We start from the raw sequence: 14,260 nt of genomic DNA, 5'->3' as shown, positions 1-14,260 counted from the left end.
GGCTATGCCCATTCGTAGTAGCACGGTGACATCACGTTGGCCCAGATTTGTATCTGCCTCCTCCTAAAATGCGCAAGGAGGTAAGGGCACAGTTCCAGGAAAACCCAGCTCTCCCTGCCGGACGTTAAATCAGGTTTATCAGCCATCTGAAAACAAGCCTTTCTCTGTATATCAAACAGCACGCGTTCCCCTAGCCATGCCATAGCTCTGGCAATTGTGCAGCTCTCCCAAAACTTACGTAGAAATCTGCTGTTTTCAAAATGCAGGGAAAAAAAAATAAAAATCAGCTAATGAATGAGCCCAATTAATCACTCAATAGCTAACTCAGTAGAGCCGGGCTTTGCTCTGGCTCCGCTGAGCAGCAGCAGGATAATTCCCCTCCCTACCTTTTCGGGCTCCCCACGGTCCAGCTGGTCTCTGGCAGCCGGGAAGCGACATAGTGGGAAATAAAGTCATTACAGCTGAGAATCGTGTTGCATGTTGAGTTCCTGCGTTACAAAAACTTCTCCAATTTGTGTCTGCTGTGGCACCTAGGAAGATAAACGGGTGGCGAATACTTGGTCTTTATTTGTGCCAGGAAATGAAGTCGGTTCATGAGCAGGGTTTTTAATTGCAGGACCATGCCCAGATTCATGGAACTCTTCCTGGGGAGAAGGAGGCGCTGAAGTTTGTTGTGGGTCCTACAGCGTAGCAGCTGTTTGGGTGATTTTTAGGTCAGATTTGAAGGTGATGGATTCTGTGCTTCTGAGAGTAAAGGTTAAAATCCTAATGTTGGGCAATACCCAAGAGCCAGCCTAAACCTAGCTGGGTGCTGTGAGCTAAACTACAAACATAGCGACCCAAGGTTATTATGTACTTCTGCCCATGATAAAATTCAGTTAAAATACTTAGGAAACTTTTTTTTTTTTTTCTGTCGAAGTATGCTCCCTGTTATGAGTCACTGTAGTATTAAACTGCATTTTTTTTTCAAAATAATTATGGCTTATCCATTTGGCATAGCTTCCCAGAACATTAAAGTGAATTATCTTGCATTTTAGTTATGTATGGCTGCAAACGCAGACTAAGATGATACACAAGAGAAGTATCACGTATGTAGTATTATCGTGCAATGTAAGTGATTTTAAAAAAGCAGAAATACTTTAACTCGTTCTGCACAGAACTTTTTTTCCATCATTTAAGTGATCAAGGATGCTTAAGTCACTTAGGTAATTAAGGAGAGGAAAATTTAGGAGCTCGTGGTTGCACAACTGATATTTTCAAGCTGCTGTTTAACGCTACGGTTGAGGTAGCGGTGTCACATAGTGAGGAGCACAGGGGACTTGCATGAGGAGCCGCTTCGAAATTTGAAGGCTACGGAGAAACTCGGCGTGAGGGGAAGCCTTAAGTCGTGCCTAAGCGGCAACACTGAGTTTTACACCATAGTTCCTCGTGGCTACACCACACGGTTCTGGCCCGGCCGCGCGCCTTGACGCCCGGGGGTACCTCGTTCCTCTCGTCTTACCTCACGAAGAGGCGCTCGCCCGGGGCGCCCGCAGCATGGAGGCGGGGAGAGCCGCCGCCGGGGCCCGGACGGCAGCGGGACGCCCGCTCCCGGCTCCCTTCGGAGCCGGGAGCGGGCGTCCCGCTGCCGTCCGGGCCCCGGCGGCGGCGCGCGGCCTCCCCCGTGAGGCGGCGGCGGCGGCGGCGGCGCGGGGCGGCCCCCCGCGGCTGTGTGACGCGGGTTGCCATGGCCACTGCTTTACGCTACAAGGGCCGGCGGCGGCGCGGGCAGCGGAGGGGGCGGTCGCTTCAGCACCGGCTCGGCCGCGGACAGCAGCGGCGGCGGCGGCGGCTCCGGCTCGGCGGCGGCGCCTCCCCTCCCTCCCTGCCCGCCGCCGGCCCCGAGGGCTGCGCGGGGAGCGGCGGCGGCGGCCGCGGCGCGCGGAGCGGAGGCAGAGGGGGCGCCCGCCCCTCGCGGTGAGTCCGAGCCGGGGGAGAGGGCGACGGGCACGGGGCGCGGAGGGCCCTCCCGCTGCGGCGCGGAGCGGCGGCTCCCCGTGAACTTGGCGCTGAGCGCCCCGCAACTCGGGCGGCCGCCTCAGCGCGGGCGCGCGGCGCTCCGGAGCCTCGCGTGTCCTTGCTCCCCGCTGGCCCCTCAGGACGTGGCAAAGTCGCCTTGGGGCGTTAGGCCTCGCCGGGCACCCAACGGGTCGCTGGCCCCCAAGGCTCCCAGCCGGACAATCCCGCCGGGATCTGCTCGCAAAGCGCCCGCGTGCCAAGCGGAGCTGGTTTCCAGCCGGGGCTGGGCTGCGCTCGCCCTTCCCGGCAGGTAAATGGACACGCGTCCGTCTTGCATCCCCGGCACAGCTCCCCGGAGCGCCCGAAAGCCGCCGTGCGTCTTGGAACGCGTTTGTTATCCCCTCGGAAGCAGCGCGCTCGGCACACGGGCGCGCACACGTTGTGCTCCGCGTGCGGCGTTTGCAGGGATAGTTTGTTCGTGGCTCCCACCAGAAGCAGCCGGGTAGGTATGAACAGTGACACGGATCGCTGGGAAAGGCCCAGAAATGAATAATAAAGGAACAAACCGAGGCTCTCTCCCACACTCTGTGCTCTCCTTCAGCTCGAGGGTCGCGTGTGACTTGTCAGTGTCCCCTCAGGAAACGGAAAATCCCTCCCCTGGCCCTTCTGTCCCCCTGCATGCTGTGACCGCGGCACCCAGGAGGAAGGAGCAGAGGGGAGATGGCAGAGCTGGGATCTATTTCTTTCTCCTGCATTCCCACGGCTTATTTTAAAGAGGGCAGTAGCAGTTGTGATTTGCTCTTGCCGCAGCCCTTTGACCTGGCGGTTGCTCGTGCACCATCCCCGCTCGGCAGGAAAGGCAGAACTTTGCAGTAAATTTGGGTTTGTTGCCTCATTAGGCATCAGATATACGGCATGATATTAAGGATTATCTGGTCTGTAATTACGATTCAGCTGCCAGAGAGATGTCTAATGTCTGCTCTTGTGAGTCTGAACGTGGATTCCCGGCCTGGAGAGGACGTGAACAGCTCCTGCTGGAGCCCAGGAGCATCTCCCGACACGGGAGGCTCAGATAACTCATGAAACCACCAAAAACTGGGGAGTCAAGTGGCTCAAATTCTCTGAATCATTGCACTGAAGTCGCACTGAAGTTGAGTTGTTTTGGAGAGTAAATTACACAGTAAATTATTCGGGCTGGCAGTGGAAATTCCTTCATTAATTAACATTGCTTGGAGGAATGAAATTCTACTTTTATCTGCAAAATACTCCGAATCCAGACTAGTTTTGCTGCCTTCCTGGTTCTCAGGTGCAATCGCCAGGCTCTGTGCTCGGCTCTGGGGCTGCTGCACTCGCGTGGGGACCCGACGCCTCCGGGACGGCTTTGGGGCTCTGTCCTCAGCACTTGGCCACAGTGGGAGCTTGGAGTATTTCTGCTTGGCCTCCTTGGTGCACACTGAGCTTAGCCTCATAGGCCTCTGCATATAGGGGGAGGATTTGTTGTATGGCTGTTAGCGATACATATATATCTTATATATGAACTCTCACTGATTTTAATGGCACAGGATCAAGCCTGAGGAACGGTAAAGAGATTTGTAGGCAAACACCAAGAAAAGTGTGGTCATCCCACTGTAGGTCCCAAGGAATGAGGGATGCCTCTGTGGGACAGCTCAGATTCCATCTTTTGGCAGTGAAATGCCCAGTCACGCACACACTGGGCCAAATCGGCTCTCATTTGCACCAGAGCCATTTCTTCTGGCTGCAGTGTGAGAACAGACTTTGTGCCATCGGGATTAAAACATCCAAATTCTTCTTTTGAAAGCTACAGTCTGGCTTTCCCTGCAGCCACCAAGAGCTTTATGCAGAAATAATTATTGCAAGCCCCGCTGCCGAATCTCAGATACCATAAAGTACCCGCAGTTTACCTGGAGTCCACCAGGATGCAGCTTGGGTAGACCCTATGCACAGGGTATAGGTTATATGGAGAGAACGTAGTCACCAGCGACCGCCTTTCCTCCGCACAGCATTGCAAACAGTGCTGCAGATGTCAGTTTATGTCAACATCAGCTGCTTTTCTTCTCCATTACCCTCTTATTTTGCCTTTGCTTACCTAGCAGCTCCTGCCTTGCTGGCATCCCATGCTGTACCAAATGCTGTTTCACATTTAGTGGCAGAAAGTTTGACTCGGTCTCTCTCAAAAGTTGACGTCCTCGCCCGCACGAGGGTCACCAGGGAACACTGATAGTGAGGGAGAAGTCACAAACGTGCCCGTCTCGCCGCAGGCCTTGCCCCTTTCCTTTGGTTTCTCGTTGTTTTATCGTCTCTCCACGCTCTGCTCCCAAGTGACGTTTCCCTCTTCCTGCACCGCAGAGAGGCAGCAGTTCCACGATGCGGGTGTCGCTGGTCTCCTGTCCCTGCTGTGCTCTCAGTGCCGTTGCGCGGGTTTTGCTTCATCGCAGAACTCTAGGAAACATTTCAGTTACCAAAAGCATCTTTCCTAGAGGAAACCCAGCTTCCATTGATACAGAATGAAGAATAAGCTTTTCTAAAGCAAATGCTTTAAATTAATAATTATTCCCCCTATTTTCCCAATTTTACAATGTATCTTATAAAACTGAGAAAATTGCATCAAAAAGGAATATCACTGCTGTATTGTGCAGTCAGAGAATAGCTTCTTAATATCAGAAACAGGAAAATTAGCTCATGAAATATGAGTTATTGTAGTTCATAAATATAATAAAGATATAAGCAAATAATTGAAGGAAAGTCATCTGTGGAGAGGCCCCGGTTTCCCATATTATCAGCCGTGTGTAGAACAGCCAGTGGAGCTGCCAGCCAAACCTTGCCCAGAGGCCGGAGTTTCTTCCCGCTCGGCCCAAGCCAGCTCCGTGCTCCAGCCGAGCTTGGCCAAGGATCCCGGGCTGCTTCACGGCTCCACACGGAGACCGGGCGCTGAGCTGGTGTCTCCTGCCACACTTGGGCAAACTTGGACTGTTGTAGCCCTCTGTGTAGCTCCTCTGGCATTTGAGGAGGAGGGAGGATGATGAAGACGGGTGAGAGATGGAAAAGGAGGCTTTTTCCATCTCCAGCTTCCTGCTTTGCTGCGGCTTAGTCACAATAAGGAGAATTTCTGCGTTTCAAATGGAGTCACTGGTATCTAGAGGCCGTAAATCCATCTTGGCGTCAGTCTCGGGAGCGGGGCCGAGCAAGCGCAGAGCCCGGCGGGCCGAGAGGGGACGTGAAGAGGAGCCCGGGGCCGCGTGCCGGGATGCAGCCCCCGGAGCGGGACTCGGCCGTTAGCCGCTGCTCCCTGCTCGTTCCCACCGCTTCCCCGTGCTCCGCGGCACAGGAGCACAAGGGTAGAAGCCTTCGAGAGGAGCCTGTCGCTGCGGGCCGTCACCGTTCACGTTTGGAATTCAGGAATAGAAAAGCAATATCTCCGAGATAAAATGCAAACGTTGGTGCAGTAGGTCTTGATTCTTGATTCAGATACAGTGAAAAATCCTGGAAATGGTGAGTGGCGAGGGATGAACGGCTCCGCTTTCTGCTGTGCTGACTGAGCCAACAAAAGGCGGCCACTGAGCAAAATATCCCAACAGCCAAAGCACTTCATCAATCCCAGCTGCTGCTTTTATGAACGTATTATATAATAATGGGTGTTCTTCTAAAAAAAATTATGAAGGTCTCTCTCCTTCCCCTAAATATCACAAGGGGAAGCCATTAATTCTGCTCCAATGTTAATCTCTTCCATCATGATGATGTATCCATTAATGGATATCATATATCCATTAAACCTTCCACCTTCTCACAGAAAGAAATAACAATTATTCATTGTTGAAAAGACTAAATGAATGGATTTGACTTTTTTTTTTAAAGTAGCTGTATATGTTTGTCTGACTCCAGGAGGCCAGCCTTCACGTGGTGAGCTTTCTCTATGTAAGCTACCCAGACCCTCTTTTCTTTGCCGTTGAAGACCCAGCTGGCTTCACATTTTCAGAGTAACTGGACCTCAGCTCCTGCCAGACTTCACCCTGTATTCCTGGCTGCAGAGAGGAGACCTCGTTGCACAACCGTGGAGATCAAGTCAGGGAACAAGCGCTCATTCAATTAGGAGCCCATGATGAGCTGGAAAGCAAACGAGAGCTGCACACAGGTCCTGGCACAAACGGGCAGCACTCGCTGCTGGTAGCAGGGAGGTGGCAGTGCCCTGAATCTCAATTCTGCAGCATGGTGTAAAAAAACCCCACAATATTCTTCATAAAATGACTAATGCAGCCCATACATCCATGAACTCTTATTTCAGGTTTTCCTGCACGTCATGCATGTATTTACCCTCAAGTCATACTTTGAAAGGTATCTTTACTCAGAGCATACCTATAGTTAGTGTGAAGGGTGAGATTGTGGGGCACCGTGCTGCAGCAAGGAGCAAATCTGGGGCTGTAGCAAATGATGCACTGCCCAGCGCCCCGCGCCACGTTAGGGAACCAGGTGCAGTATTAGGAACTTGGCAGGAGAGGGGCTGGACTGAGAGTCTTTAAGAAGAAGCCTAGAAGACAGCCCAGCTATCAGCCCGTCTTTGAAATGAATAGCAGATGCAAAATGTGCTTTTATGACAGCACACAAATATTAACAAGAAAATACTTACAATTCCTGCATAGCCATTCAAAGGGCCATTCTGTGCATGGAAATTAGAGCAATAGGCTGGGTCCTGGGCTTACTGTGCAGGAACCAGCAACCCAGTTTGCCAAGAAACAAGAACTTCCTGTGATCTGCCCACGTTTTCTCCAAGTACTGGAAAACATTTCCCTGTGTGTAATGTTTAATTGTGTTGAGTTGCTATTGGTTCTAATTCTGGTTTTGCTTGATTCCATGATGTCCTTGCTAATATATAAGTCTATATGTTATATTAAATGCTTTAATCCCACACAGAAAACAGCAAGATGTTAACGTCTTTGCAGAGGATTAAGTATGACCTGAAACCCTGAGTCCTTCTAAGCAGTTCGGTACCTTTCCACTGAGAGCTTTTACCTTATCATTTGTGACTTAAAAGGCTATTGTTATGACTGCAGGACTGCCAAGCCGTAATGCATGATTTATTATGCACAGCAGGTGACTGGTAGTTAACATTTATCTCAAAAAAGAACTGTTTGTTTTTTTTTTTCTTGCAGCTTTCCCTGGGAGGTTCATGTTTTTATCAGTGACAAGATGACAATTCATATTTTTACCAAAGGATGCAGTGACTCATCTTATTAACTCCACTGAAGTACATGCTTGGCAATAGAACCGCCACGGTAAGTCTGTGGGATTTTTCATTCTTCCTGGAAACATTATTCAGGAATTAGTCCATCGTATAAATTTAGTAGAACAAATAATAATCTTTACATAAAGCAGTAGCTTCTCAGTGATGACCATAGGCCAAAATAGACCAAATATTGCATAACACACTGTTTTTTAATATTATTATTAGAGGAACAGATGTTACAGGACAGGACCGACGATGCCACAAACTGTGCTGTTTACTAGGACATGGTTTTCTTGAACCTGGGTACTGTGTGTGAAGGAACCTCGTGCGTTGAGGGAACTTATATAAAGCCATGATAAATCTGACCCTGAAAATGTTGCCATGTGAATGAGTCCACATGCACCTTGGAGCAAGTGTGAGGCATGAAGGAAAAAACTGGCATCCAAAAAGAAACCATCTGCAGGGTGACATAATATGGTCAGTGTATTGGTATTGATCACCCAAAGCAAGCTCCTTAATTTTGCTCCTTATTTTGTCCCTCCCCAAAAGTCCCAAGGCATCTTGCCCATGTCCTGTGACACTTCACTAGAGGTCCAGGCCACTCGGGTCCTTCTCCAGCTCTGCGACAGAGGAGATCCCGGCTGCCCTTGTGCCAAACTATTCTCCAAATGGAGTTCCCTGGGGAGAAGGGGCAGTGCAGGTGCTGCAGGACTGCGTTGCTTTTCCTTGTGTGCAGCTAGAGGAAAAGCAGGACCCATTTTTGTTGGTAAAGCCTCTGATTCTCTTCTGCCTGCTTGCATTTGCCCTTGAAAGTGATATTTTGTGGCACAGTCCAAGCGAACTGCTTTGTGCTTGGGCATATTTGCACGCCACACAACCTTATCTCACAGGAGAAGAGCATATGGCCTTGAGTTATTATTTGTTATTTCAGGGTAACTAGATGGTAACTGTACTGAAAACTTATGGCAACTCATGCGTTATCTCATGATAACAGGATAAATAAACAGTCTCTTCACTGCATGCATTAACATTAATGGAAGGAAAAGCTCATGAAAACCACTGTTAACGAGTTTAAACATGTCCCCATTTAAGATGCCCCAGATGTGTTGCTGCTGCTTCTTCTCTCATGCACATTTAAATTATAACTAGGATTCCTTCCACTTTGATATTCCTGTCTTCAAAGATGCAGCTCTGTCAGCTGCAGTCCTTAAGTCAGTGAACAGGCAGAGTTCTTTAAATGCCTAACTTAATAGAGAAATGTGTCTTTCAATTAGAATAAAACCTAAACAAGATGTCACAGAAATCATTAACAATGCACATAATGCACAGGTAGCAAACCCATACAGAGATCTAAGGGGAGAAGGAAATAGTTGCTTTGAACATCTCTGGAGTAAACCCCAAATGGTCAAGTGCAAGACTGCTAAGGTGGCTGAAAAGACATTTTAGTTAATGTGTAAAAAGTCCCCGGCAACTGATTTCAGGTGCAGACAAAGGTAAAGACAACTGGAGCATTAAACTATTTGATATAATTGTGGTAAAACAGACGACTGAGGAGTAGATAAAAGTGAAGGGAAGAGAATGGAGCTAACACAGCTGCACAAAACTACTTCAGATGTGTTCTGCTTGAGAATGCCAGCACATTATGAACTCTTTGAAAATACACTGAAGCAGCATTATAGAGTATATAAAAAGAGAATGTTAAACAGTTTATGGGTAAAATATGAGCTAAATTTGATGAGAATGTCCTCTAGACTGTATCTGTTTCTATGAAAGTTGAGTGGAACATTAAAGATATCATTAGCTTAGCAGGTTTTCTTGACTCAAATGTAATGCCAGATCTGCTTTTATTCTGAGGGAGAAGCAGAATGCTAGTTGTTTCTTAACTGCATCTTTTGTTGTCTTAAAAGTATCACATCCCTCAGTAAGAGTTTGGATCAAACTCTGCTGAAGAAAATGACAGCTCCTGGTTTCAGTCTATCAATAGCAGGAGTGTTTTGACTGACCCCACATTTCCAAAACATTTTTCAACCACTTCACCAGCCGAAGGTGAACATTTAAGGACAAATCAGAGCTTAGAAGAGGAAATAGTCTTTAAGGCTTATAATGAGTGGTATGTCACAAAACATAAATCTGATCCATCTTGTTCTGTGCTTCTCTAGACAGTATTTGTAAAGAAAAACACTTTGAAAAGTACTTTTCTTCATTACTTTATCTGTCAGAGATGTTAAATCAGGCAGGATTCAGGGTTCTTTATAAGGATATATTATAATTGCAAATTCCATAAACAAAGAACTAAGATAAATCACTAGGAGAGAGTTTCTGTAAGTTACAAACACTGGTTAAGAGGAGAAAAAAACATCTTTTCAATCCACAGTTTCAAAGACAGTTTGTTCCACTCACAGTCACACTGCTAGTGATTATACATCCCTCCGTTTGTCCAAGGACTTCAAAATGGGAAAACACTGCATGTAAAACAAAAGAAGTTAGATATCATATGGAAGAAGTTACACAAACAGCAATCTTGGACAGTGTGAAGCAGGCCAGACTGAGGAGGGCCAGGGCTGGGGGATGCAGGTGGATTTTGCTCCCAGAGCCAGTGTCACACACACAGTTATCCCAACTGGCATCAAGACCAGGGGATATTTCGGCCTCCAGAGATCATCCTCCATTGCCTCGTCCCCTAGAGACCCTCAGCTGTAGGATTGAATCCAAGACCCTCAAACTTCTCATCAGTGGCAACTAGAAACAAAGATTCTGTCCTGATTTCTTAGTGTTTTTAAACGTATGGTTAACTTGGAGCATATGGCTAGTTCCAGTCTCGTAATGAGGCCAGAAAGGTGCTTGCAACAGCATGTGTTCTTGATGAGCTTCCCTTGGGTCTGCAACACTACTGTGTGCTGAAACACTACTCAGTGATGCTGCCAAGCCATGTATTGGTTCACAAGTTACTTGAAATTATTACAATGTGATATATTGAAATGCAAATTATTAAAATGCAATATATTGAAATGCAATATACTGAAAACAAGGGAAAGAAAATATACGAGAGCAAACATGTATAGTCACTACTGATCAAGATTCGACACTATAGACTTTACAGGAGTGTTACCACTCAAATACACTGATTAGTCAGTATTCTACTTCGTTTACTACTCTGGGGCTTTAGCTGACAAACCAAACTTTAGCCTGTGCGAGGCGCCCTGGCTGTGGCAGTGCTGTGTGTGCCCTGCTGTCACACACCCCAAACGTACCTAACCCTCACCGAGCGCTTGAGGGCAGGGACGGGAAGCCCGTGGGCTCCCAGCTCCGCTCAGGTGTCTTCACTCACTCCAAACTCCATCTTTACGGCCAACACAAGAGACGTGTTTCGGGTGTCTCCACATTTTCAGATTTCCTGATTGCTTCCTCCTGAGAAAGAGGCATCTGGTCAAGCAAACTGTCTTATGCATGTCCTTAATTTGAAGTGGAAAACGTTTCTTTTAAATGAGACACTCGTACTTAAATGCAATTACATCTCCGTTTTGTACCATGATTGGATATTAATTCCTTTTGACAGAGCAGGGGCTGATTTTACAGCTACTGTTTGGCTATAACTGAGAAGACAAACTGAACTGTCACTAAACAACGGTTTTCCTCTCCTAACTCATCAGCAATTTTGTGCGTCTGCTTAACATATTATCCTTGTTGCAATGAACTCCCACAAACCTAAAAGGTTTTTCATAGTTTTCGGTGGAAACTTGCCCTTCTGCTGCGTGCAGTGTTAGGAATACGCTGGTGTTTAGTTCTATATTCATTTTAGGTGACCAAGTAGAGTGTTGCAACAGCAGCTGCAAAACCCCCTTTACTGTGTAAGAGCTGGCAAGATTTTGAAATAAAACTATTTTCAATTTAAGTGAAGTATCCCTGAACTAAGCATGTAGAGACCCAGCTCGCTAAAACAAGCCTTATCTAACACATGCAGTATTAAAGGAGAAAGCAAAATTATAATGTTTGTCCAGAAAAAAATGCAGTAATCACAGTCATTTTCAGTACCTATTCCTGCAGCTATAAACTCTCTGTCAAACAGCAATTTCCCACATGTTGAAGGATATCACTTGATCACTCTGAATGGCAAAGAAATGCCCCAAACACCTGTATTGCTAAAGACTATTTACTCCCATGAGTGGTGAGGGAAGGTCCTCGAAATAATATCCATGGACTTGGGGAAACTCTTAGCCCTCTGAACAGTCCCAGTTCTGTAATGGGGACGTTAATGTCAGGAGACAGTAGTATTAAGATGTGTATCTTTCAATGCACCATTGGCATCTAGTGTTTTTCTTCTTCCTAACTCCTAAAATGCCCTTCCTATTTACTTCATTACTGTAATCACGCCTAATTATATAATGGCATGATTGTTATTTAATTATAAATACAATAATATACATAAATAACATTTTAAAATTAAAGCATTTCCCAAATGCTTTAATCATTAAGATAGACTTTGTATAGATTCAGGTAGAAACGTTTAAGAACCAATATCGTGGGGTTTGCAACAGCTTTCTCACATTAGAAAATGAAAATAAATAATCTGGGTTAAGGTCTAAGTGCCTGCTAGATATGATATGAAGTTAAGGTAACTTTAAACAGAGGAGTTCCAAAGGCTAAACTTTATCCCATACCTTTTGCAGGCATGTCCATACTTTCTTTATAGGCTTCCTTGGGAGATTTTATTGGACCAGTGCAGATTGGAAGTGATTTGTTTCCAGTTCTGCCAACTAGAACTCGCAGCGTTGGCAGATTCCTGTGGGAGACGTAGCTGGCTAGAAGAAAAAGAGTTTGTCTGGAGAAATAGGGTGGAAACAATGTAAGATTTAGCAGATAGCCAGTTCCTAAGCCATAAAAAGCCACAGGAAGGGATGTACATGAACAGATGAGCCCTATGGGCTAAAGTACATTCCAGGCATATCGCTAGCTAAACAGTGAGCGTGTTGCCTCATTATTGATTTTTTAAAAGTAATTTCTTGGTCTTTCAGTAACTCTCAATATGTAAGTCACTGAAGATAGAGGCAAATTTCCCAGCAAGACAGAAGGATCCAAATTTGCTCATTTTGCTCATTATAGCTCTTCACAGTGAAATTTATTTGCAGTTTCATTAGAACCACTAGGTATTTCATGTTATTAACCTTTGAGTAGTTTTAAATGAAATCTGTGTAGTTTACTGCATTTACTTTGAGTCATGGATTCTACAATAACACAATGGTCTCTCAGTAGGATTAAAATCCAACCACATTAAAATTCAATTAAGAGCCTGTGACAAGTGCAGTGGTTGACTCAGACAGCTAACTTGTATTTCACTGTAAAATGATCTGCTTTGTCACTGCACTGAGGAGGTAAGATATGTATTTGTCATAACATAGTAAAATGTCAGGCGCTCTTGTAGCTGAGCCAATTCTAACATTTTTCTCTTAATTTTTGTTTCTCCCTAGTTAGCCAACTGACTTCACAATGACCGAGGGCTTAGACCACAGGTTCAGTAGTCTCACCTGGGATCAGATTAAAATTCTGGATCAAGTGTTAACTGAGGTAATACCCATTCATGGAAGAGGGAATTTTCCGACGCTGGAAGTGAAACCAAAGGATATCATTCGCGTGGTAAAGGAACAGCTCATCGAAAAGCAAATCGCGGTTCGGGATATCCGCCTGAACGGCTCAACGGCTAGTCACATCCTAGTGAAGCAGAATGGAACCAGTTACAAGGACCTCGACATCATTTTTGGTGTCGAACTCCCGAGTGAACTGGAGTTCCAGGTCGTTAAAGAGGCAGTCCTGAACTGCCTGTTGGACTTTTTGCCAAAATGTGTCAATAAAGAAAGGATCACTGCACAGACCATGAAAGACGCCTACGTGCAGAAGATGGTCAAAGTCTCCAACGACCACGATCGCTGGAGTCTCATCTCCCTGTCCAACAACAGTGGCAAGAATGTAGAATTGAAGTTTGTTAACTCACTCAGACGACAGTTTGAGTTTAGTGTCGACTCCTTCCAGATAATCCTGGACTCCATATTAAGTGTTTACAGAGAACCAGACTGCAAGCTGACGGAAGACTCTCACCCCACGGTTATTGCAGAGAGCATGTATGGAGACTTCAATGAAGCAATGGACCACCTAAAGTACAAACTCATTTCCACCAGGAACCCTGAGGAAATCCGAGGCGGCGGCCTCCTGAAGTACAGCAATCTCCTGGTTCGTGACTTTAAGCCAGCAGATGAGGCTGAAATTAAATCCCTGGAACGTTATATGTGCTCCAGGTTCTTCATTGATTTTCCAGATGTTGCTGAGCAGCAGAGGAAAATTGAGTCATATCTGCGCAACCACTTCATTGGGGAAGAGAAAAGCAAGTATGACTACCTGATGACTCTGCACGGAGTTGTAAACGAGAGCACAGTCTGCCTCATGGGGCACGAACGAAGACAAACTCTGAATATGATTACAATTCTGGCTTTAAAAGTACTTGGAGAGCAAAACATCATCCCCAACGCAGCCAATGTAACGTGCTACTATCAGCCCGCTCCGTATATCAGTGACAGAAACTTCAGCAATTACTACATTGCTCACGGACAGGCGCCCGTTATCTACCAGCCGTACCCGTTTCACATACCCGTGCAGAGCGGCATGGTGTAGTAAGGCAGAACCTTCCTCAGCACTTGCATCCCTCTCTCTTCCCGCTCCTCTCCGTAATAAAGGCCTCATTAAAACACGTTTTATCATCACTTTTGATTTCAGGACTTCTTTCTGTGCAAGTTGCCAATGTTACTTGGTTGGGCCATGTTGAAATCACTATTAAGCAGATCACAAAATTAGTAAGATTGCTGTCATTCTTCCTGATGTGTTTGTATTCCTAAATGCGCTTGGGCTGTACTTGTCTTTCGGACAAAAAGAGATGGATATAAATGATTCTGATTTTGTAAGATGAAATGCACTAAGTTCTAGGTCCTGAAAAATTCTTAATCAAAATTTAAATAATGAAGATGAAAAATTAAGCCA

At 46.2% G+C, this 14,260-nt stretch overlaps 1 protein-coding gene across 2 annotated transcripts; it reads left to right on the top strand.

Annotated features, from left to right (window-relative positions):
• The first annotated feature begins 7,147 nt into the window (after positions 1–7,147).
• TENT5D (terminal nucleotidyltransferase 5D) lies at positions 7,148–13,978 on the top strand. Of its 2 annotated transcripts, none has more exons than XM_088538564.1 (2): positions 7,148–7,286; positions 12,707–13,978. In XM_088538564.1, exons 1-2 carry the CDS (start codon positions 7,263–7,265, stop codon positions 13,895–13,897), a joined length of 1,215 nt encoding a protein of 404 aa, XP_088394690.1. In that variant the 5' UTR covers positions 7,148–7,262; the 3' UTR covers positions 13,898–13,978. The 2 variants fall into 2 exon arrangements, with proteins under 2 accessions (XP_088394690.1, XP_088394691.1); XM_088538565.1 differs by having other exon boundaries at positions 12,703–13,978.
• Positions 13,979–14,260: the final 282 nt, after the last annotated feature.

This window comes from Tinamus guttatus, unplaced genomic scaffold, assembly GCF_059628265.1.
Source record: "Tinamus guttatus ecotype Peru unplaced genomic scaffold, ASM5962826v1 Tinamus_guttatus_pri_ptg001087l, whole genome shotgun sequence".
NCBI lineage: Eukaryota > Metazoa > Chordata > Aves > Tinamiformes > Tinamidae > Tinamus > Tinamus guttatus.
This window is presented reverse-complemented; position numbering and strand designations above follow the sequence as displayed.

Bases quoted from the DNA above. Each gene is read 5' to 3' on its own strand.
- TENT5D (XM_088538564.1), top strand. From the start codon at position 7,263: ATGCTTGGCAATAGAACCGCCACG. The intron at 7,287-12,706 runs GTAAGTCTGTGG...CTCCCTAGTTAG, and splicing joins TTGGCAATAGAACCGCCACG to CCAACTGACTTCACAATGAC.